Here is a 22,925-nt window from a genome sequence, read left to right on the forward strand (position 1 = left end):
ACACACACACACACACACAAACACAAACAGCCTGCCAGGGCTCCCAGGCCCTGCACACACACACACACACACACACACACACATAGCCTGCCAGGGCTCCCAGGCCCTGCTCACACACACACACACACACACACACACACACACACACACCCTGCCAGGGCTCCCAGGCCCTGCACACACACACACACACACACACACACACACACACACAGTCTGCCAGGGCTCCCAGGCCCTGCTCACACACATACACACACACACACACACACACACACACACACACACACAGCCTGCCAGGGCTCCCAGGCCCTGCACACACACACACACACACACGCACACACACACACACACACACAAACACAAACAGCCTGCCAGGGCTCCCAGGCCCTGCACACACACACACACACACACACACACACACACACACACACACACATACACACACACACACACACACACACACACACACACAGCCTGCCAGGCCTCCCAGGCCCTGCTCAGTCATCCAGGGAAGTCCTTCCCACCACATCCTACCCTTCCCGATCAGCACTTCTCCCTCCTCCTCCATCTGCAGATAGCATCAGCCTGAGCCAGCAGCCCCAGTACAGCCACACAACCAGGTACCACTAACAACAGGAAGAAGAAACTGACAAGGCAGCAATATGTCCAGCTCAGAATTTCCAGGGTGACTCTTCCCCCTCTCCCCACCTGGAAACCTCTAAGAAATGGCAGAGGCTGGTGTTAGGCGGCATCTGGCAAAATCACATCTCAGAACCATAAAGTGATGATGTGGACAGCTCACAGGGGTTGTGCTTGACTGCTCCCAATTTCCCTCCACCCTGTCCGCCTGATGGGACTGGAGGAAGCTGGGACTGGGAAAATCCCAGGATGGTCTGATGGGCAGTGGAAGCCTGGAGCAGAAGGGAGGTGGAGTGCTAGAAGAAACAGGGGTGACTACTTAGAAGTGAAGGTGCACTGTGCCAAAGAGAAAGGAAGGCTAGAAGCAAAAGAGAAAGAAAGCCAAGGACAGAAATTGGTGACACCCACAACATTTTCACTTGGACTTTCTAGAGAACTGTGAAGAGGGCATCGTTCCATGTTACAGATGAAGAAACTGAGTCTAACAAAGGTTAATAGTCACCCCCAGGATGGGGGTACACCTGGGGGGGGGTGTTTGTTAACTGACATTGTTTGGAATGACCAGTGAATGGTTGCTAGTATAAAGGAAACTGACTTGGTTGAGGGTAGATAACATAATAGTTATGCATAAAGACTCTCATGCCGAAGCTCCAAAGACTCAGGTTCAATCCCCCACACTACCACAAAAACCAGAGCTGAGTAGTGCTCTGGTAGAGAAAGAAAAGAAATTTAAAAATAAAGGAGACTGACTTGATGGGTTGTATTATTACTTTTTGATGTCTCTATAGACAGACACCCCTCGCAGCCATTCCACCATCCCCAATGCTGACCAGTGGCGGTGCCCATTTTGAACCTAGTTTCCCCCAGCCACCCCCCCATGCATCATGTCTTTTGTACCAGCTCCACCTGCTAGCTGGCATTCTCTGTGTGAGCCCTCCTGCCCTGCCCTCTCAGGGCTGTGCTGGTCTTCCTCCCAATCTCCTGAGTCTCAAAGTGGTTGATGGCCTTTCTGCTAAGCAGCCAGATTCACACACACATGGCCAGAGTTGGAGGGCAAATGAGGGTGGTTCTGGAGCTCTGGTCCTGCCTGCTCCATTTGGGACCTTGGAGCCACCTCTTCTGAAATAATCGCAAGACCCAAACTCTAGAATCCCTCTTTCTCTCTATTCCCTGCTCCCTTTCCCTTTTCCCACCTGCCTGCTTTTCCTCTTTTCTTTCATTTTCTCTTCCTTTCTTTTCTTTTCTTTTCTCTCATGTATAAGTGATTTCACTGGTCTTAGATCCACTTCTTCACTCAGATAGGGAGACGAGAGACAGAAACAGGGAGGAAGGGACAGCCTGGCACTGGTGCCAAGGCATCCCCATATGATGCCTGGGCTCAAAGATGGACTACATGGCAAAACGCATATCCCACCCATTGACCTATCACTCTCCCTCTCCCCTTCTGCTTTTAAACCTTATGGAGCATTCATCTAGTCAACACAACTAGACAGCACAACACCCCAATGCCACCACTGTGCTAAGCACTTGGGATACAGGGAAGAAAACACTCAGTGCTGCCTACCTGTCTGGACTTCTGCTCCAGTCAGGAGATGCCTCCAGTGTTAATGGCTGCTCAAGAGAGGAGGAGGCCAGGAGGACACAGGGAGTAATCTTTAAATAAGAAGTGACCATAACAAGTTCCTCAGCAACTGAGGAAGCAGAAATGCAGCTATTTGAGGGAAAGTTCTCAGCAGAGAATCAGGCAGGTGGGAGGGTGTTAGAGGAGGGGGTCCTTCCTGCCTCTTTGCCAGAGGACTGGGTGGTTGGAGGAGGTGAGCAGGTGGATAGAAAGTATGCTATGAGAGGAAGCTTCCTGTGGAGGATTATGCATGGCACTTACTCCCAGTGCAACAGGAAACCCTTGAGTGTAGAAATAGCAGGATCTGGGGCTGATAAGAGCTCATCCAGCAGGGCCATGCCTCGCCCTGTGTGCAGCCCAGGTTGGAGCCTCAGCACCACACGCAGGGAAGCTCTGGAGCTGTGGCGTCTCTCCTGCTCTCTGTCTCTGTCTATCTACCTAAAATGAAAAGGGAAAGAAGGAGTATGGCCCAATATGACTTTATGTGGTGCTAAGGATCAGACTCAGAGCCTGCTACATGCACGGTCTCAGTCGCTGGGTCACCTCAGCCCAATTATTGTTCTATTTTTTATTTCTTTATGAGGAAGAGGGAGAAAGGGAAGAAAAGAAGGACAAGAACAGGCATCAAAGCATCACTTCACCATGCATAGAGATCCACCCATCTCCGCCCATCTCCACCTTTGTTGCTAGGGATCAAACTAGGGCCTCACACATAGAGGCTTTGTGCTCTACCTGTTGAACCACCTCCCAGGCTTCATCCATTAAGATTTAAAGGCTTCCTGTGACTGTGTTAATAAAGTATTCAGGGGGCCAAAGAGGTAGCTGGGAGAGCAAGTGAAAGGACATCTCGGTAGAGCAGATGGAGAGTAACAGGCTTGTCACTCTCTTAGCAGAATCACTAGTCAACTGGTTGAACATGGAATATAGGGAGACATAGAAAACAGGAAAAAATGCTGACTCCTAGATTCTTTTGGCCTGATATACTGCAGGGACAGTGTGCCTGGCAAGTTGTACATGTTGACTAGGGACATCTGAGAGAAGCACCTTGGATATATCAAGGCTGAGTTAGCCACCTGACATCCAGATAGAGACATGGATCAAAATGTATGTGTGGAGTGCAGCAGGGAGTTCTAGGAGAGAGACAGCACTTGACAGTTATCACAGAGTATTGAAAGTCATAGGTCTGTATCTTGGCACCAAGAAGATGAAATAGATAGAGATGAGAAATGCCACAAGGACTGAGTCAAATAGTGTCTACTTAGATACCCTCAGCACCTACTTCCTATTACATTTCCCTCAGTCACTCCAAAGCTAACCTTATCAAAGTAAGTACTACAAAAGCTGAATAAGGGCAAGAGATGGGCATACTTTAACGATGACTCTTTAGTCACTATCAGGCCACCCCATCAGCTGGGGCCCTAGTCAGGGAGTCCTGAGATTCCCAAACAGACATGATGGGCCTAGACCTTGAATAAATCCCTCTCTTCATTGTTACTGGTCATCTCTATCAGGAACAACACAATAGACCCCTTTGTGGGCCCTCATAAGACCTTGGCCTCAGTGTGTATCAACAAGAGCAGAGAATGTTCCATCCTCAGGGGAGGCTGGACAGCATATTCTATGCTACAACTGAGAAAGATGGGTCCTGAAATTGGGGCAGCTTGGAACATTCCTACTCATGACCACAGAATGTGAGCTCAGACCTACAGGGATGCAGAGGTCACATAGGCTCCTAAGCTGAATATGGGCCCCAGATCAGATCAAATTGATGGGGTTTACAGTCAACAATATTTATACCCCTTTCCCATATTTGGGAACGACACTCTTCCTTGATCCAGCTTTCTGGTCCTTTTTCTAGCCATGACATCATCTCCCCAGACAATAACTTGGACCCACCTGCATATCAGATGTCAGGCTCAGAAAAAAAACAAACAAAATAAACTAGTAAAGTCACCGGCCTTTTGAAATACAACAAAAATAGGCATACTAGCTATCTACAAAATGGAGGACCCCCCCCCCCAACTCTTCATCTGTACTATTCTAGCCTTTAGGTTCATGATTAGTCAATAATTTGTTTGGCTTTATATGTTAACTCTTTTTCAGCCACCAGGTTCCAGATGCTAACATCATGCCAACTGGACTTCCCTGGGCAGATGACCCTTCCAATGTGTCCTGGAGTCCTGCTTCCCCAGAGTCCCACCCCACTAGAATAAGAGAGAGACAGGCTGGGAGTATGGATCGACCCGTCAATACCCATGTTCGTTCAGCAGGGATGCAATTACAGAAGCCAGACTTTCCACCTTCTACACCTCATAGTGACCTTGGGTCCATGCTCCCAGAGGGATAAAGAATAGGAAAGCTATCAGGGAGGGATAGTTCTGGTGGTGGGAATTGTGTGGAGTTATACCCCTTTTATCTTATTATTTTTGTCAATATTTCCTTTTTTAAGATGAGTTCTTTTTTTTTTTTAACTTATTTTCCCTTTTGTTGCCCTTGTTGTCTTTTTATTGTTGCTGTAGTTTTTGATGTCGTTGTTGTTGGACAGGACAGAAAGAAATGGAGAGAGGAGGGAGTCGGGCTGTAGCGCAGTGGGTTAAGCGCAGGTGGCGCAAAGCACAAGGACCGGCATAAGGATCCCGGTTCAAACCCCGGCTCCCCACCTGCAGGGGAGTCGCTTCACAGGCGGTGAAGCAGGTCTGCAGGTGTCTATCTTTCTCTCCTCCTCTCTGTCTTCCCCTCCTCTCTCCATTTCTCTCTGTCCTATCCAACAACGACGACAACAACAATAATAACTACAACAATAAAACAACAAGGGCAACAAAAGGGAATAAATAAATAAAATAAATATTAAAAAAAAAAAAAAAAAAAAGAAATGGAGAGAGGAGGGGAAGACAGAGAGGGGGAGAGAAAGATAGACACCTGCAGACCTGCTTTACCGCCTGTGAAGCGACTCCCCTGCAGGTGGGGAGCCGGGGGCTCGAACCGGGATGCTTATGCCAGTCCCTGCGCTCTGCGCCACATGCACTTAACCTGCTGCGCTGCCACCGACTCTATATTTCCTTTTTTATAAATAAAAATTTCAAAAAAGAATATATCCTCTCTACAATGGTTTCTGAACATTGTACAAAAATTTCTGGTAAATGCACTAATATAAGAAAAGGAAGCTAAAGACAGATAAATTGAGAAGAAAGGAAAACACTTGAGCTGAATAGCTCCTGTCAAAGGTTCGTGTCCCCTTTTGAGTAGACTCCTAAAACATGCCAGAGGAATCATTGTCCTTTTTGTTTTATTGAGGACATTTTGGTCTATAGGACTCGCTGTTACAGGAGTACATTTCATTTCTCCCCAAGTTAGGTTTCAGTACACCTTACCCTCCATCAGATCATCTGGTTGAACACAAGTACCCAGGTGCAAGACAGGGAGGGTAAAACCATATCACACCCTAGAATGGAAATAGCAAACACCAGCCCACCTCCAGGTCCTAAAATATCTGCAAGACTGATAAAAGTCATTACACTGTCCAGTGGCTTCGCATTTCTCATTTTCTGGACCATGGAGATGGCACAGTGGAGATACACAAGGCTTGCATGGCTGAGGCCCCAGAGGTCTCATGTCCCCAGCACCACAATGAACCAAAGATAAGCAGTGTTCTGAAATGTCCCTCACCCACTCCAATGTGCCACTCCCCATGCACATGCGTGTGCACACACACACATCTTTTCTCTCTCAAATAAATAAACTTTTTTATTTTAAAGAATTTTTCCTTTTCCATCTAGATGCTTATTGTTCTGGATTTTTCTGTCCTGGCCAAAGATCCATCAATGATGCCAGAAACTTGCACTAAGAGGACAAGGTATCAGTCTTTGTGTGTATTCAGAAACTAAAAATCACATGGCTAACTTTCCATGTGGATACATGGCCAGCTTATTGGCAGGCTTTGGCCTCAAAGCCTATCACAGAAGTGTTGACAGGTGGAAGTTCTCCAGATTAACCGCTTTCCTGTTTGTACTCCAGCACCAGGAACAGCCCTGGAACAGAAGAGACACAGATACTTATTGGTGGAATGAATGAATGAATGAATGAATGAATGAATGAATGAATGAATGAATCTCCTTTGAGTGTTTCAAATTAGACATGTACCCACAATAACCCAAATGAACTTTACTGATGCTTCAGTTCCTACATAAATTTCAAACCAGGTTGTGGTCAATAGATTTTTTTTTAATGTCCAAGAGGTTTTCAGACTATGCAAAAGTCTGTATTCTTACTATACTGCTTCTTATTTGGTTCTGTGCACCCTAACTTTGTTACACACACACACACAAACACACATCTCAGTCTGGGGGCTTGAGTATCAATGCAGACCCTGCAAGCCTCTTGCCGGAGCTATTAGGATCTTAACTTTCTGGTGGTTAGCCACACTTTCAGTGAAAAAGTGTTGGACTTACGACCAAAGCAAATTAATGCTCTCATAATGGCAATTGTGGTGGACTTATGGGAAAAAATGGGACCATAATGTTTATGTGATTTTAATGTTTATAGGTTTGATCTTAAAGCCTGATGCCCAGGAGAGTAGGTGTGTCTGCGATTAGCTCATTGTTAAGGGGTTATAGGCATGAAGAGTTTCTGCTAACTACCCAAGCTCATAAATGCCACCAGATGGCTTTTTCATTTTTATGGGGCCAATCCTCAGCTCTCCATATACTTAAAAGAGGTGCGAGGGACCCACTAGCCTCACAGGACTCCTAGCTGCAGCTCATCCTCCTGTGCACTCTTCCTCCACTCACACCCCAGAAGCCAGCATGTCTTGCCGCTCCTACCGAGTCAGCTCAGGTTGCCGGGTGGGCAACTTCAGCTCCTGCTCAGCCATGACACCGCAGAACCTGCACCGCTTCCAGGCCAGCCCTGCCTCCTGCAGGAGTGGACCTGGCTTCCAGGGCCACAGAGGCTATGGGAGCCGGAGCCTCATCTCATTTGGATCTTGCTCACCCCAGATGACGGCCGTAGGCCCTCGGCCTTTCCGCTATGGAGCTGGCTTCGGAGCAGGCGGTGGGCTGGCTTTTGGCTTTGGTGATGTAAGTTGTGCCGGTCTCAGCTATGGGGCTGGCAGTGGTGTTGGTCTAGGGTTTGGAGCTGGCAGTGGCCTGGGCTTTGGCTTCAGTGGCCCTGGCTATGGCTACAGAGTTGGAGGAGTTGGAGTCCCTGCAGCCCCATCCATCACAGCAGTGACTGTTAACCAGAGCTTGCTGACACCTCTCAACCTGGAGATTGACACCAATGCACAGAGGGTGAAGAAGGATGAGAAGGAACAGATCAAGACCCTCAACAACAAATTTGCTTCCTTCATTGACAAGGTACCCATGGCAGCTGAGCTGGAGTCTGGGATAATGAAAGCTGGCATGCATTAGGCCATTCTCTTCCTTAAGATGAAGGGTCAGGGAATTAGCCTTAATGCCACTTCTTTCAGGTGGTAACAGAAGATATGTTGTATAATTTCTGGGTGGACCTGCAGAACAGCAGGTCAGGTCTTAGAAACACTGTGTTAAGTAGATCAGTTTAGGACACAGTGATGTGTCTTCTCGAGGGAAGAGGGGCATCCAGCCAAATCCAAGGATTTATGGACAAAGTGTGACCTGCCACCTGGTCACTTGGGATAGCTTACCCAACAGGCCAGGAATGTCAGGACTTTGACCAGATACTGTATTTAAAGGGTTCCTTTGAAATGTTCCTGATCTGTTAGCGATTTTCAGAGTTTCTGAGGCTAAGTGGCTATATTCGCTTAGACCTAGTAAGGTGGAGAATGGAACTAAGTAATTTTTGTACAAAAAAAAAAACTAATTTCCTCTCTCTCCATGTGTGGTATTCCAATTAAACTGAATTGCCTACATTGAGGAAAGTAGCAAAGAGCCACTTCATGTAATCACTGATCTTCGGGCTGAAGAGAGGGACAGCTGTCCCATAAGTCATATCTCCCTGAAGCAGGAATGCTCTAATGTGTCTGAGACTAGAAAGCAACCTCTGGAAGATGCATTTCCTTCGCCTCTGAAGTGAGGGACTAGGAGCAAATGACCCCTAGGTTCCATAGCTGATAGAACACCTGGGATGGTGGGAAGGTCTTAGAACCTGAGAATGCCCAGCTCTCAAAGTTACCCCCTCACACACACACCCCCCCATATGTATTTTAACTCTGCTTCTCACTCTCTGCCAGAGATAGCAGGCACCAGTTTTTTGATACAGGCAAAAACACAACTCAGGAAGAATTCAGTGTTTCCATCTTCCAGATGAAAAGTCTTACACCTTTCTCAGGGGGCAGAAGGGAAATGGGGGGGCAGGTGATAGCATACTTGGTTGAGTGCACCTTACAATGTGCAAGGACTGTGTTTGAGTCCCCACCTGCAGGGGGAAAACTTTCCAAGTGGTGAAGCAGTTCTGCAACTGTCTTTCTGTCTCTCTTCCTCTCTATATACCCCTCCCCCATCAATTTCTCACTGTCTCTACCCAACAAATAAATAAAAAGATAATAATTTTTTTAAGTTACAGAAGGGAAATGGCATGGAAGGTCTTTGGTTCAGAACCTCATTTGAGTTTGAGGGACAGGAGTAGGGGGTTGGGCCTGCAGACTTAATCTCACCAGAAGAGAAACAGGAGCCAGAAGAGGAGAAAACCATGTCAGGCTGAACTTCCTCACTAGCTATCTGAAAAGCCAGCTGGCATGTCAGTGACTCCATTCTGCTCTCCAACTGTCATCCCTTCACCCCTGTGGGTTTAGGTGCGGTTCCTGGAACAGCAGAACAAGCTCCTTGAGACCAAGTGGAACTTCCTCCAAGAGCAGAAATGTGCCAGGAGCAACCTGGAGCCCCTCTTTGAGAACTACATCACCAACCTGCGAAGGCAGCTGGACATGGTGACCAGTGACAGAGCCCGATTTGAGGCTGAGAGAAATAATCTGCAAGATGTGCTGGAGGGTTTCAGGAAGAAGTGAGTGGTGATGGGCTGCACAGACCAATGATGGTCCAGAGGCTTTTAGGCTGGTCCCCAAAGAAGCAAGCATCTGGAAGGATGAGGACATAATGCTGGTCCCACTCCCCAGCCTAGAGACAGGGGAGAGGGCAATGATATGTCAGGAAGCCAGAAAAGGGCCTTCATGAGTCCTGAAGATACAGGAGACTTAGAGATGGGCCTGACTTGTCCCTCAGAATGGGCAAGGAGCCCTCTGGCCTTTGAGAGCAGTGCCTCATGCAGAAAATTGTTGGTCCTATTTCTTCTGTAGCCATGTGCGTGGCTGTAAGTCTATGTCAGCAGAGAATCACAGCAATGGTCCAGTTCTTCAGCCCCCACAACCAACACGAGAAAGTGAAAGGGATTGGGTTGAAGGCCACTGATACAGGAAAAATCTTAAAGATGGGTCAAAGTAAATGGTGACTTGTCACTGTAGCAGGAATCTGTGCTTGCAGGATGAAGCAGAGTGGTCCCAAGAGGCTTGTTGTAATTGGTTCTCAGTTCACAGTGAGAACACATCTCTTACTGTTCCTTACTGTGCAGGTATGAGGAGGAAGTGGCATACCGGGCCAATGCTGAGAATGAATTTGTGACTCTGAAGAAGGTAAGGGAGAGCAACAGAACCAGGCAAACTTCTCCAGGGGGCAGGGAAGTGGAGGGGGCAGTTTTTTTGGAGATTTCTTCCCTGAGAAGCAGCTGAGGAAGCCCTGTGGAGCCAGGGTCACAGCAGGCTCCCTTGGAAGTTCTGATTTGGCCTTGGATTATGCAGGTTCATGTTTTCTCAGAGCAGAGGCCCGAAAGATGACCTCTGGAGAGTCTTAGATTATCTAGAGACTTCCTGCCTCTAGATGAGCATCAGAAAATGTCCCTCAGTCCCTGGAGGTGAATTCACATTGCAGCAGAGAGAACAGTAATCACCACACTGCATGTCCACGCAATGACATTATCATCCATCATGTAGGTCTGATCTGATGGGAACTGTCCTGATCATCTAACACATCTCCAGACCATGTTAAAGTGGGGACAGTGCTCAGGAAACAAGCATTTCCTCATTCTCTCTGTTATGCAGGATGTGGACGCAGCTTTCTTAAATAAGTCTGATCTGCAAGCCAATGCAGATGCCCTGACTCAAGAAATTGACTTCCTGAAAGCCTTGTACATGGAGGTAAGGTGCTTCTCTCTCTCTCTCACACACACACACACATACACACATACACACACATACACATGCATACACACGCATACACACACACATATACACACATACACACAAACACACACACACATACACACATGGGAGGGGGGGAGGAGCCCTTCCAGAAGATGCCCTTGGCCTGGCCTCCCTGGCAGCTTCATCTGGACAGGGCCTGTCTCTTCCTGGTGCTTGCTCTCACACATCTCCCCTCCCACTCCAACCTATAGCATCTATACATGGGGCTGCATCTACACAAACAGAAGCTAAGGTGGGCAGTTTTCTTAGAAAGGCATAACTTGGGTCTATGAACAAATCCCTTGGACCCATGATCCATTGGGCAGGCAAAGACTCAGATCTAGGAATGTCACTTCCTAGCTACTGATCAGAGGACTCTGAAAAAATTATTTGCCAGGAGATATTTTTAAAAATTAAAAAATTATGTTAGGACACATTAGCCAAGTGGACTATCTTCTGCTTCATAAGCTTGATCTGGTATAAGCCAGTCCAAGTTGGTTGTCTGCCTTTAAATAGAAAGGCCTCATCTTGCAGGGTAGTTCCAATCTCCTTGAGACATAGGGCTTCCCAGATCATCTAAAGCACTGATACCTCTCAATGAACCAAGACAAGCACAACTACTCTGTGATGAATCCAAAGGAAATTTTCAGTCCTATCCTGGTTGTTACTCCTCCACCAATGGTCTAGGTCCCCAGGGCTTTAAGTTCACCCATGCAAGTAAAAATATGGACAGGTTGTCTCTGAGCACACACCAAGGGTTTGATGTTCAGCTGATGTAGTTCTCAGTCACAGTACTTTCTCTGCCATGGATTTGAACGGTCTGCTCCATGGCCTTGCTCTAAGCCCAGGAACAGTGTTCTCCTACCCTGGCACTGAAACACGGGCCACTGGAGGAACTGTGAACCTATCTGTCTGGCTCATCCCCCAACAGGAAATCCAGCTGCTTCATTCACACATCTCAGAGACGTCTGTCATCGTGAAGATGGACAACAGCCGGGACCTGAACCTCAATGGCATCGTGGCAGAAATCAAGGCCCAGTATGAGGAGATTGCCAGGCGCAGCAGGGCTGATGCCGAAAGCTGGTACCAGACCAAGGTGGGCAGGAGAGGCCTCTGGGGCGGGGTGCAGGTGACCCCTGCAGGGGGAGCCAGCCCAGCGGGGGTCTGAGACTCTACCCTGCTCAGGGAGGGCAGTGGTCTTGGCACAACCTTTGCAACTTCGGAGTCTCTCCTTTCCTCTCCCTGGCACCCAGTATGAGGAGATGCGGGTGACAGCAGGCCAGCACTGTGACAACCTGCGCAACACCCGGGATGAGATCAATGAGCTGAACCGCCTAATCCAGAGGCTGAAGGCAGAGATCGAGCATGCCAAGGCTCAGGTGGGACAAAGTGAAGGGGAGCGCTCCTAGGAGAGGCAAAGCAAGGCCCCTTAACTTTGGGGGTCCTTGGGATGGGTGAGGTGGGCACTCCAAGAAAAACAAGCAGAAAATACGGAGGGATTAGTCTAGGAAAACTTCCTGGAAGAGGAGAATACAAACAGGAAAATATGGAAGGGGAGGTTTGAGGGGTCAACATAAAAGGGCAGGAGCATCACCAAGAATAGGTCCCTGGTCCCCATAGGTCTTGAAGATGCATGAATCAGGAAGCACTAAATCAGTAGAGCATAGAAACTGCAGAAAGCAATGTTTTCCCCACTATTGGTATCAAACTACTAAATCACTGTTCCTGGAAAAAACACTGCCCTGGGCTGTGTCTCTGGCTTGGCACTAGGCAAAGCTCCCACCAGTAGGAGGCAGTCTTTTTAACCCCACTTGGGGAATCCCTTGGTCCCAACTGAGACTCACTTGCAAACTGGCTTCCCCACAGCGGGCCAAGCTGGAGGCTGCTGTGGCCGAGGCAGAGCAGCAGGGTGAGGCTGCCCTCAATGACGCAAAGTGCAAGCTGGCAGATCTGGAGGGCGCCCTGCAGCAGGCCAAGCAAGACATGGCGCGGCAGCTGCGCGAGTACCAGGAGCTCATGAACGTGAAGCTGGGCCTGGACATCGAGATCGCCACCTATAGGCGGCTGCTGGAGGGCGAGGAGAGCAGGTGAGTGTTCTCTGCAACAGGAGGAAGAGAGACCAGACCAAGGCAGATGGAAATCAAGTGGTGTGAGAGGGGAACATGGGTAAAGACCCGCTGTAGTGAACAGTCTGGAGAGGTGACAGCATTTGGTTGGGTGGCTCTAGGCAGGGAATTAGAAGACACAACTGTGCCTGCTAAGAGCAAGTTTGTAGACAGGCAATACCAGAATTATGGGGAGTTTGCTCACTTGATCGATTTGTTAGAAAGGATGCTGATGGCCGTGGTGGTTATAATAGCTATAAGGCTGGTAAGATAGCTCACCTGGATAATGAGCCTGCTTTGCCATGAGCACGACCCAGGTTCAAGTCTAGCTCCCGGGGCACATGTGGAAGCTTCAGTGCTGTGGTATATTTCCCTCTCTCCCTTTATCTTTACCTCTTTCTTTAAAAAAAAATACATATGTATATATATATATATATGTATGTATGTATGTATATACTTATTATTGGATAAAGACAGATAAATTGAGATGGGAGGGGAGAAAGAGAGAGAGACCTGCAGCACTGCTTCACCACTTGTGAAGCTTTCCCCACACAGGTGGGGACCAGGGGCTTGAACCTGCATCCTTGCACACTGTAATGTGTGCACTTAACTAGGTGTGCCACCACCTGGCCCCTGTCTCTTCCTCTTTCTATCTGAAAAAGTCACCTTGTAATGGTGGAGCCCTCATGAAGACAATAATAATAGTGGTGGTGGTGATAATAATAATAATAAATTACCCCAAATGCTTTGATTCAATCATTTGGGGGATAAGTTGTAGGATTATGTCATTTTTCAAAACTCCCCTACATGTTAGTACAGGCAGGGGTGAGACTTACCAGTTCACTCAACCAAGAGAGTCCTTGAGACAACAAGTAGGTTTGTAAGGAATGGCATCATTTGTGAACTAACTGGTCTGTTTCTTTCCCAGGATCTGTGAAGGTGTTGGCCCAGTAAATATATGTAAGAACCTTAATTCTTTTCCTCTTCACACAGTTCTCTCCTGGGACCCTCTAATTCCCTTTGGCCTTGGCTCCACTCTGGAGGGCAGCATTGTAGACCAGAGGGCTTCGAGCTGGGGGTCTGCCAAGGAACTACAGGTCGGGTCGGGGGAGGTATATGAGGACCAAAGCTTGTCACGATGTAACTGGAAGAGAGAAATCCCTGGTTTTCCTGAGGCCACTGTCCTACCTTCCTGGATAACCACCTCACTACCCTCTCCTGCAACCCAACTACCTGCCCATGGCCTCAGACAAAAACCTGTCAGTCTATGCAGTCAGAGGCAGACACCTGGCCATTGGCTGGATTCTTCCCTTTTAACCTGAATGCTGACTTCAAGGTCATCACTACCTTTGAGTCACCTGGAAAAGATGAAGACTGACTGTGTAAAGGGACATTTCTAGCCAGCTCACCTCCCCTGTTGCCAACATCCCTGCCTGCCTGCCTTCCCAGCCCCCAGCATCCTTCCCCAGCAGGAGCCGGGAGACCCTGGGCATGCAGGCTTGCTCACACTGACTTTCTTCCTCCGCAGCCGTGAGCAGCTCTCGGGGTGGCCTGGTGTGTGGACCTGAGGCCCTGGTCTCCAGCGGCAGCCTTGCCCGTGGAGGCATGGCTTTCTCCAGCGGCAGCAGCAGCCTCCGCTATGGGGGTGGCGCATGTGGCTCTGGCCTGGGCCTGGGCGGAGCCTCCCGCGGAAGCTCTGTGCTGGTGGGCGAAGCCTGCGCCTCCAGCCTACCCTGCCCGCTGCCCGCAGAGGGCGGCTTCAGCAGCTGTAGCGGGGGGCGCAGCAGCCGCAGCTCCGGCGTGCGCTTCGCCTCCACCACCACCACCACCACCACGGCCCGCAGGACCAAGTTCTGAGAAGCCAGCCACAGCCAGCCACAACCACAGAGAACCATCTGGAAGGCTCCATCTTCTGTCTCTGAAGCGCCTGGGAGGCTCCCTTGCTGCCAGGAAGTTGACCCCACCCGCAGCTCTCCCCCAGGGTTAGACGGTGCCTGGGAGGAGACACCCCTTCATCTAGTCGTTCCACCTGCAGTCACAGCTGTACTGCTTTCTCTCCATCCCACTTGCCTTTCTTTCTTGGCTCACTCCTCATCAACCAGTCCTAGAGCCTCAAGAAATGCAGAGTCAACAAAAAGATCCACTCACTGGGGAGAGAAGGAACTATCCAAAGCCTGAAAGAATGTGTCTAGGCACCACGGCCATTGGTGGTTTTGGAGTAATTCAGATAATGGAGAGTTGACTCTCCACACTGCAGACAGCTATATCCCATAATCCTCTGAGTCCTTCCCCTGGCTTTCCCTGGTAGAAGTTTCTTCTTGACCTAGAACCCACTGTCCTTGGTGGCCTAAGGGATCCCCCAAGTCCCATAAGATGGTTCTTTTCCAAGTGGCTAGTTTTCTTCCTGAGCTGTTGCTTTTGCTCTGCTGCATGAGTGTGAGGACTGTGTGGTGTGCAGGGGTGAAGCTGGGTTCTGCCTCAATCCATGGCCCCTACTCCATGGTGATATGGGGGAGGCCCAGTCTTGTCTACTGCAGGAGGGTTTGTCTGCGAGCTTCAGGGAAGCCTGGGGTGGGTGGGATGCCTGTTTGTACTGCTCTCTGTGTTCCTGGGTTTTCAATAAACTTGTCAAGCTCACAGCACTCAGACTCTAGTTTCTCTTCTTGCATCCCACTGGGGCACCCGCACTCCACCAGTTCAGCAGTCCCTTCCACCAGAGACCAACAAGTGTCGTGAGCAGGGGCAGAGGTGTGGGGGTACAGGGAGCTTCGACCTTTTGCTAGAAGGATTCGTAGTCCAAAGAGAGAGGAGCATGTGGCAGACTCTGAAAACAAGGGCGAGAAGCCCGCGTCTCTCCTGGCATTGTCCTGTGGAATCTACAGACCATCTTGCTGTCCAAAGGAAGCCATTCCACCTGGTCCCCTGCTTCCCAAGTCCCCACTCCACCCACCCCACACCTTTCCTTTTCCTCCAGGGCTGCCTCTGTGGCTCAGTGCTGGCACTACAAATCACTACTCCCAGTGGCCATTTTTTTCCTTTTTTAATTTTTTTTATATTTTATCTGTTAGGACAGAGAGAAATTGAGAGGTGAGGGGGATATAGAGAAGGAGAGAGAAAAAATGACACCAGCAGGCCTGATTTGCTGCTCGTGAAGTGTCTCTGCTGCAGGCGGGGAGCAGGGGCTCAAACCCAGGTCTCTGTGCATGGCACCATATGCACTTAACCAGGTGCACTACTGCTCAGCCCCTCATCTTATCTTTCTTTTCCCATTATTACACCCATCCAACTCACTCAATGCTGCAGAAGAGGGGCTTGACTCCTGCCCCATGTCTCCACTCTCTGCCAAAAGGCTTATTGGCAGGGCTTAGCATCGTGCCGGTAGCAAAAGGAAGTGTCCAAGGGTTCAGATCCATTTCTGCAGAGCAGGCGACAAGGGTGCACCTGGATCTCAAGCAGTAAGTGGAGAACTGGCATAGCATGGAGGTAGGTCTGCCACCAAGGCCAGATCAGGGCACTTGAATGTTGCTGCCACCTGCAGGGGACATTTCTTGCTCTCTCCTGTCATTCCTCCAGAGAGATCCCCTAACTGCTCTCTCAGCAGTCTCCTTGGTGCCAAGTTCCTGCAGGGCAGACAGCTTCTGGGGTATCAAGTGCCTACAGTGCAGACCAGCAACATAACCCAGTAGTCAGCACCCCACCACCAACACCCTTTGGGGCCTGTTCCATAGCAGAGTGCCTCTAGCAAGACAACCATGAAAAGCTTTTCCCAGTATCCAAGAGGGTAGACTTATGATAATTTCTAGATGAAAGACTTCTAGAAAGTTCCACTGGAGTGGCACCACAGTGATGTGCCCGTGTTCACATCCAGTGGACCGTGCCCTCTCCAGTGGAGTTTGAACTGCAGTTTCACGTTCCCTGGGGTCTCTGTCCCAAGCCTGAGGGAAGGGAATTTTCCCACACACCTTTCACTTCTATACTCTCCTCCTTACTAGTCAATGTCTCATGACTCCAACCTCCCAGGTGTTTTATATTAAGCGTCCACTGTTGGAGCTATTATGTGATGCTGCCCTCTGCTTGGACCTTAGCCACAGGGCCCATGTGTGCAGTCCTTCCACTGACATCTCCTCATGCATCTAATGAAACTCTCAGACAGGCCATATCCAGGATCAAGCTTATCTTCCTTCTTCCCTCTCTGTGCTGTTACCTCCACATCAATGGCAACTCCACTCACTCACAAAGAAAAAAAATCCTTAGGACCACTGTCATCATCTCACATACCCATATTTAATGAATCCACAAAGCTCGTCAGCTGGTGTTCTAAATGATACCCAGAATCTAGCTGCTTCTCACCACCTGTGTGGCTACTACAGAGGTTCTAGCTGCTACCACTCTTGCCTGGACTCCTGCAGGTGGGTCAAACTTAGCTCACCCTTTCCTCACAAGTTTATCAATTTAGCATAGGCTAATAATACTACCACATTCCAGAAGCACAGCCGTGTGTGTGTGTGTGTGTGTGTGTGTGTGTGTGTGTGTGTGTGTGTGTCCTCCCGCATTTTAAGTGCATGAAAATTACAATACAGCCTATGAATACCTTACTGCCCCACCTGTCTGTCATTTAATCTCATCCAGACTCCTCTACCTTCACTTAGGCTTTTCCATGCTGAACCTCTGCTGGTCCAGTTGTGAGGTTTTGCTGCCCTCTGCTGGCTGCTAGGTCCTGCACAAGGGATTTCAAAGTAGGCAAGCAACTTTTACCAAGACTTTTCCCACCCCTCTCATTGGCCCTCTTCTCACCATTCTGAGTTCCCAGGATGACCATAAACCACAGCCTAAAAGCAGGGATATACCATGTGGGGTTCTGAGATTTCTGGTTTCAAATGGGGTGTGTCTCCTGGGGCTGTCAGACCAAGGGTTCCCGCACGGGATGTTGTCTACCAGACATCAAACACTCAAGATGTCCATTCACTTATACAGTCAGTCAACAAGTTTTTACTCCAATCACTCTTTTAAGTGCTTGGGAGCCAACAGCAAACAAAGCAGGCAATATTTCTGCTCCCACAGTTTATTTGGGGGGAAAGGGGTGAATAATAACCAATAAACAAGGAAGTTGTTTCAGGAGGCTGGGTGGTAGGGCATCCAGTTGAGTGCACACTTTACAGTAGGCAAGGAACCAGGTTCAAGACCCTGGTTCCTACCTGATAGGGGAAGCTTCATGAAAGATGAAGTAGCACTGTATTTATTTCTCTCTTTCTCTCTCTCTCTCTCTCTCTCTCTCTCTCTCTCTCCCCTCTTTTTATCCTCTTCCCCTCAAATTCTCTGTCTCTACCCAAAATAAACAAATAAAAGATTCTTCTTTTTTTTTTTATTCCAGGGTTATCGCTTGGGCTCAGTGCCTGCACTACGAATCCATTACTCCTTGAGGTTATTTTTTTAGATTTTTTTTTGATAGGACAGAGAGAAGTTGAGAGAAGGAGAAAAAGATAGACACCTGCAGAACTGCTTCACTGCCTCTGAAGCAACCTCTCTGCAGGTGGGTATCCAGAGGCTTGAACCAGGATCCTTGCATGGGTCCTTGCACTTGGTACTATGTGTGCTTAACACGGTGCTCTACAGCCCAGCACCCAAGACTCTTTATTTTTAAAAACATATGTTTCAGAGCATGTTCAAATATGTTCATTGTTGGGGGGAAATAGATGTATGGGGCCAGGGAGGGGGTGACACACCTTGTTAAGGGCACATAGTACCATGTGCAATGATCTGGGTTTAAGCTCCTGGCTCTCGCACAAGCAGTGAAACAGGTCTTTCTTTCTTTCTTACCTTTCTTTCTCCCCTCTCTATCCCCCCTCCTCTCTCAATTTCTCTTTGTCATATTCAATAAAATGGAAAAACTAGCCACCAGGAGTATTGGATCCATAGCATTTGTCCAAGCCTCAGCAATAACACTATAGGCAAAAAAAAAAAAGAAAAGAAAAGGAAAGATGTATTTGAAAGCAAAATAGGATGGGCAGGGAGAATTCTAAGAGTGGGAGTGTGGGTTGTCAGCTTTAAAAGAAGGGTTAGGGGAACAGGAAGATATATCAGCCTACTATAAGGCTTAGGTGCCTGAAGTCCTATAGACAACAAGTTCAAAACCCTGCACCACCTTATACCAGAGCTGAATAATGCTCTGGTCTTCTCCTCTCACTGCTCTTTCTAGTTCTTTCTCTTTAACAATAATTAGAGAAACCACTAAACAAACAAAAGAAGAGATATGGGGCCTCCTTGAGAACAAATTATTTGCAAAGTGTCAAGGGAGCAAACCAATGCTTGAGGGAAAAGTATTTCAAGCAGAAGGAACAGCCAGTGCAAAGGCCCTGAGTCCAGAAGGCCACAGTGTGTCTGAGGAAGGGAAAGGGAGCAGAGAAAGAAGTCCAGAGAAGTGATTGCAGCAACAGGAAGTGGGGGACTTGGAGCTGGTTCATAGAACTTGTTTACTGCAGGAGACGAGACACCTGGGGGCATCTGAACAGAGAAGAATGACAAGACTCAGAATAAGGTTTTTTTAATTTATTTATAAAATGGGAGTATTGACAAGACCATGGGATAATAAGGGTACAATTCCATGTAATTCTCACAACCAGAACTCTGTATCCAGTCCCCTCCCTTGAAAGCTTTCCTTTTTTTCTTTCCTCTGGGAGTATGGACCCAGAATAAGGTTTTAAAGGGCTCAAACTTCCACACTGAGAATGACATGGAGGGAGACACATACATGTGGCTTTATGTAGCTCTATTGCTCCTAGTAGTTAGGGGCATTTAGTTCCATACTAAACAGAAAAGACATAAAGAATTCAGAATCAGTAACAAAGTTCTGTCCTGAAGTAAGAAGTCCTATATTTAAGGAGCATCCACTCTGTGGCACTATCGTCAGAGGAAATAGTGAGGCCAAGCATGGAGAACTGCTTGGAGGAGGGCATGTGGGTAGGGTTCAGGAGAGGACAGAGTTTCTGGGAGTTCCCAGGGGGGAAGCCCAAGAAAGAGAAGGTGGAGCTCTATTGCAAGGAGTGGCGTTGCGTGCTGGAGCAGGCTCCCAGACCAGCTGCTCTGGCCTCCCTCCCTGCACAGAGGGTCTTTTGTACGTGTCCAAGTTTGCAAAACCCAGAGTAGGTGTCCTGGGGCTAGAAGACCCTGCAGGCCCTTCACATCTTCTGTGTTCAGCACAGCAGCTGCTGAGGGTGGGGCTACACAGGGAGAATGTGGGGACACAAGGCAACATTCAAAGTAATGCCCACCTTGAATGAGTTTGTGGAGGCCTGTGTCCCACTAGGGATCACCATGTGCCTGGGGAGCCTCCAAGGGTCTGTTTGGAGGAGTCAGTCAAGGAGGAGATGAGACTTCTAGGAGAGACCAAGCAGACCTAAAGCCACCACAGCAAGGGGCAAAAAGCAGCTCTGAGGACAGACAGGGCAGGACTGAAGTAGACCAGCTCCCTTTATTTGCTCAAATCTCAGAATCCTTTCTAGAAGCAGAAGGCTCTCAAGAGCAGAAGGGACAAGAGGTAGTGAGGTTACTATCTGAGAAGAGCAAATATCAGCACTGAGGTGCTGGGGTCACACCTGCTCAAGACCTCAGATCAGCAGAGGGAAGCAAGTGTAGCCCAGCAAACATTTTGCTCAGGGGATAGAGAGCAGGATGGGGCATTCACAGGAGTGAGTGTGTGTGTGTGTGTGTGTGTGTGTGTGTGTGTGTGTGTGTGTGTGTGTGTGTGTGTGTGTTGAGGTTTCTGGGGAAACTCTGGGAGTGGTAGAGGTTGCCTATGACACTCTAGGTAAGGCAAAGAACCTCATTCACCCAATTAGTCCTGGAAGACTTCCTGGAGGAAGCAGCCTTCTTGTGGGAGCTTTTTAACTTCTAGGAAGGACCTGAGTTTTGAGGGCACATACCTGTCCCTGGGTGTGGCCTTCAAAAGGTGTGGGGGCAGAAGGGGACAGGACCAAAGTGGGGTGATGAATAACAGCAGCCATGCCAGGAGGGTGTAGATGGCGCTCACTGGAGTTTCCCAAGGAGCCCCCAGAAGGGTATTTTATGAGCTGCCTGTGGAGGTGTGAGGAGAAAACACAGTCTTCCTTGGACTAGCTCACAAAGCCTTCCTGGGAAAGGTATCCAGCTGAACTAGAACATCCTGGGCAAAGGTGTCATCAGGGAAAAGGCTTGGGATGAGGGGTAGGAGTGCAGGGGGCCAGTGGAGCACAGGCAGACAGTAAGTGGGGAGGGGGGGAAAGGGAGATCCCAATGCATCTGAGTAGAGAAAGAGGGGTGATTATTGGCTTTTGAGGCTGGCTGAGCATCTCCTCTCCTATTTTGCAAGAGCTGAACCCCTCTTGGCCGCACCTTACCAGCCCCAAGTCTCCACCACCAGCAGTGAACTCACTGCCCAAGGCACCAGAATTCAGCCTGGCCCCAGGCCAGTAGGGTCCCCACAGGGGTGTGGGGATTGGGAAAACTTGCCCTCCCCCAGTATGCCCCAACATAGTCTGCTCACTCCACCACCACACACCACCCGGATTTTTACACTAGTGATATCAGGTTACAGGAAAGATGAAAAGCCAGCTTGAAAGGGTGGAGGGACCATAAAGAAGCAATGGAGGGAAACTGCCATGGCAGGTCTGGTTAGGCCCACTCTCTGCGTGACCAGGGGTACACAGGGCAGGGAGTGTTCCTCGTGGGAAGCAAGACTCCCTTTCCTCTCTGCTCACATCTCTTGTCCCAGAGAAAGCAGTCTCGGGTATTAGCTCCTTCTTCCTTCCATACGTACTAGGAAGGAAAGAGTCAGAGAAATGAAAGCCCAGAGGAGTCAGAAACACCCCCAGGGCCACACAGCTAAGCACTATGCCACTGACTCTTGGGCCATGTCTTCTGGCTTAGCTTCCATTGTCCGGGCAGCTAAGCCCTGCTGTTTCCCTGTGAGCAGATGTGACCTGAAGATCTTTGGAGGCTTTCTGGTGAGACTACTTGTGTCACCCACCATCCAGCCTGGGTTCTCTGCTCTACTCTGGAGGACAGTTATGCAATGTGGAGGCAGAGACCAAACAGCCAGGTCCTGACTATGAAGATGAGGGTGGCAGGCCCAGGGCAAAATGGCAGCCATCTTGGGAGAGCTCAGGGGACAGAGATGCAGAGGCAGCGTGCTGAGAGGTTCTGGAGGATGCATATCCCTAGAGAAAGCTGTTTGCTCTTCTTCCTGAAGGCCCGAGCACAGCAGTGTCTGACTAGCCTCCCTGGGGGCAGAGCCCATATCCCCCAGCTCTGTGCTCAATAAGCAAGACATGAATAGCCATCATCATCCTAACAGTGGCCCAAGATGCACAGGAAAGCAGGGACATTAGATACCAGAGCCCTCAACCAGAACCAGAAATCAGTGTCCCCGGGACAAGGAAAAAAACCACCTTGGCACCTCCTGTCTCTACAGAGCAGGCCCTTAACACCCCTGGAGATAAGGAGGGAGCTTGGGGGCTGGTGAGTAGAGTGGACAGCTCTTCTCTCTGCCCAGTGGTCCTCCAGGGAAGAGAAGAGACTCAAGGGCAAGCTCCTAACGGAGTTCCCAGCAGCCAAGTCACGCCAAGACTTGATTCTCCTGCATCTTGGGTCAGGCAGAGAAAGTGGCCAAATGGGGAAGCTCCTATAATCTGCAAATGCCCATTATTGTGGCCACCTAAAGTTTGAGTGGTTTGCATTTTGCTGAGTGAGACAGGAAGGCACCAAACAGAACCTCCTGAACTCAGATCTGGAAGTTTCTGTGAGGCCCAGCTATTCAACACTCTGCCCTCCAGTGGGCCAGAGGGGGAGGGGTCTCCCTGGACCCAAACCACCTTTCAGATCATACTTCCTGAGTGGGTTTGGACTCATCTGACCTCAGAATACTGGGGATGCAGTGACTGCACCTGGAAACTGTATCTCACGTGGAGCTGGGGGCGAGGACAGAGGCAATCGCCTTTCCTGGGTTCATCTTACCTGAGACTCTGTAGTTCTTCCCCTGAGGTTGGGGCCCAGGCAGCCACCCGCCCACTCTCGCCACTCCAACCTGAGACTGTGGAGTTTAGCTCTGTCTCCAGGTGTGGGTTGGGGCCTTCTCACGGGGCGGCTGAGAGCAAATTAATTAGTGAACGTATGTAAACGAGCTTTGAAGATGAAAAGTGCAAACGCACAGTGTCCCTAATAACATCTTCAACACTTTTACGGAGGCCCGAGTCGCCACTGAGCTCACCTTTAAGATGAGTCTCTGGGGAGTTGCTGGCAAGCTCCCCAAGCCCATAAACAACATAAAATGGCTTTTCACTGCTTTCATGCAGCCAAACCCAGCTCTCCCTGCAAATAAAAG

The 22,925-nt window shown here is 49.1% G+C and overlaps 1 protein-coding gene across 1 annotated transcript; it reads left to right on the forward strand.

Moving 5' to 3' along the window:
- The first annotated feature begins 6,991 nt into the window (after positions 1-6,991).
- On the forward strand, positions 6,992-15,213 carry KRT84 (keratin 84). The gene is made up of 9 exons (XM_007518224.2): positions 6,992-7,611; positions 9,027-9,235; positions 9,800-9,860; positions 10,326-10,421; positions 11,398-11,562; positions 11,720-11,845; positions 12,333-12,553; positions 13,500-13,531; positions 14,100-15,213. The coding sequence occupies exons 1-9, from the start codon at positions 7,060-7,062 to the stop codon at positions 14,426-14,428; spliced, it is 1,791 nt and encodes a 596-aa protein (XP_007518286.1). The 5' UTR covers positions 6,992-7,059; the 3' UTR covers positions 14,429-15,213.
- Positions 15,214-22,925: the final 7,712 nt, after the last annotated feature.

The sequence above is a fragment of the Erinaceus europaeus genome, chromosome 7 (assembly GCF_950295315.1).
Source record: "Erinaceus europaeus chromosome 7, mEriEur2.1, whole genome shotgun sequence".
In the NCBI taxonomy this organism is placed as follows: domain Eukaryota; kingdom Metazoa; phylum Chordata; class Mammalia; order Eulipotyphla; family Erinaceidae; genus Erinaceus; species Erinaceus europaeus.

Bases quoted from the DNA above. Each gene is read 5' to 3' on its own strand.
- KRT84 (XM_007518224.2), top strand. From the start codon at position 7,060: ATGTCTTGCCGCTCCTACCGAGTCAGCTCAGGTTGCCGGGTGGGCAAC. The intron at 9,236-9,799 runs GTGAGTGGTGAT...CTTACTGTGCAG, and splicing joins CTGGAGGGTTTCAGGAAGAA to GTATGAGGAGGAAGTGGCAT. The intron at 11,846-12,332 runs GTGGGACAAAGT...GCTTCCCCACAG, and splicing joins TCGAGCATGCCAAGGCTCAG to CGGGCCAAGCTGGAGGCTGC.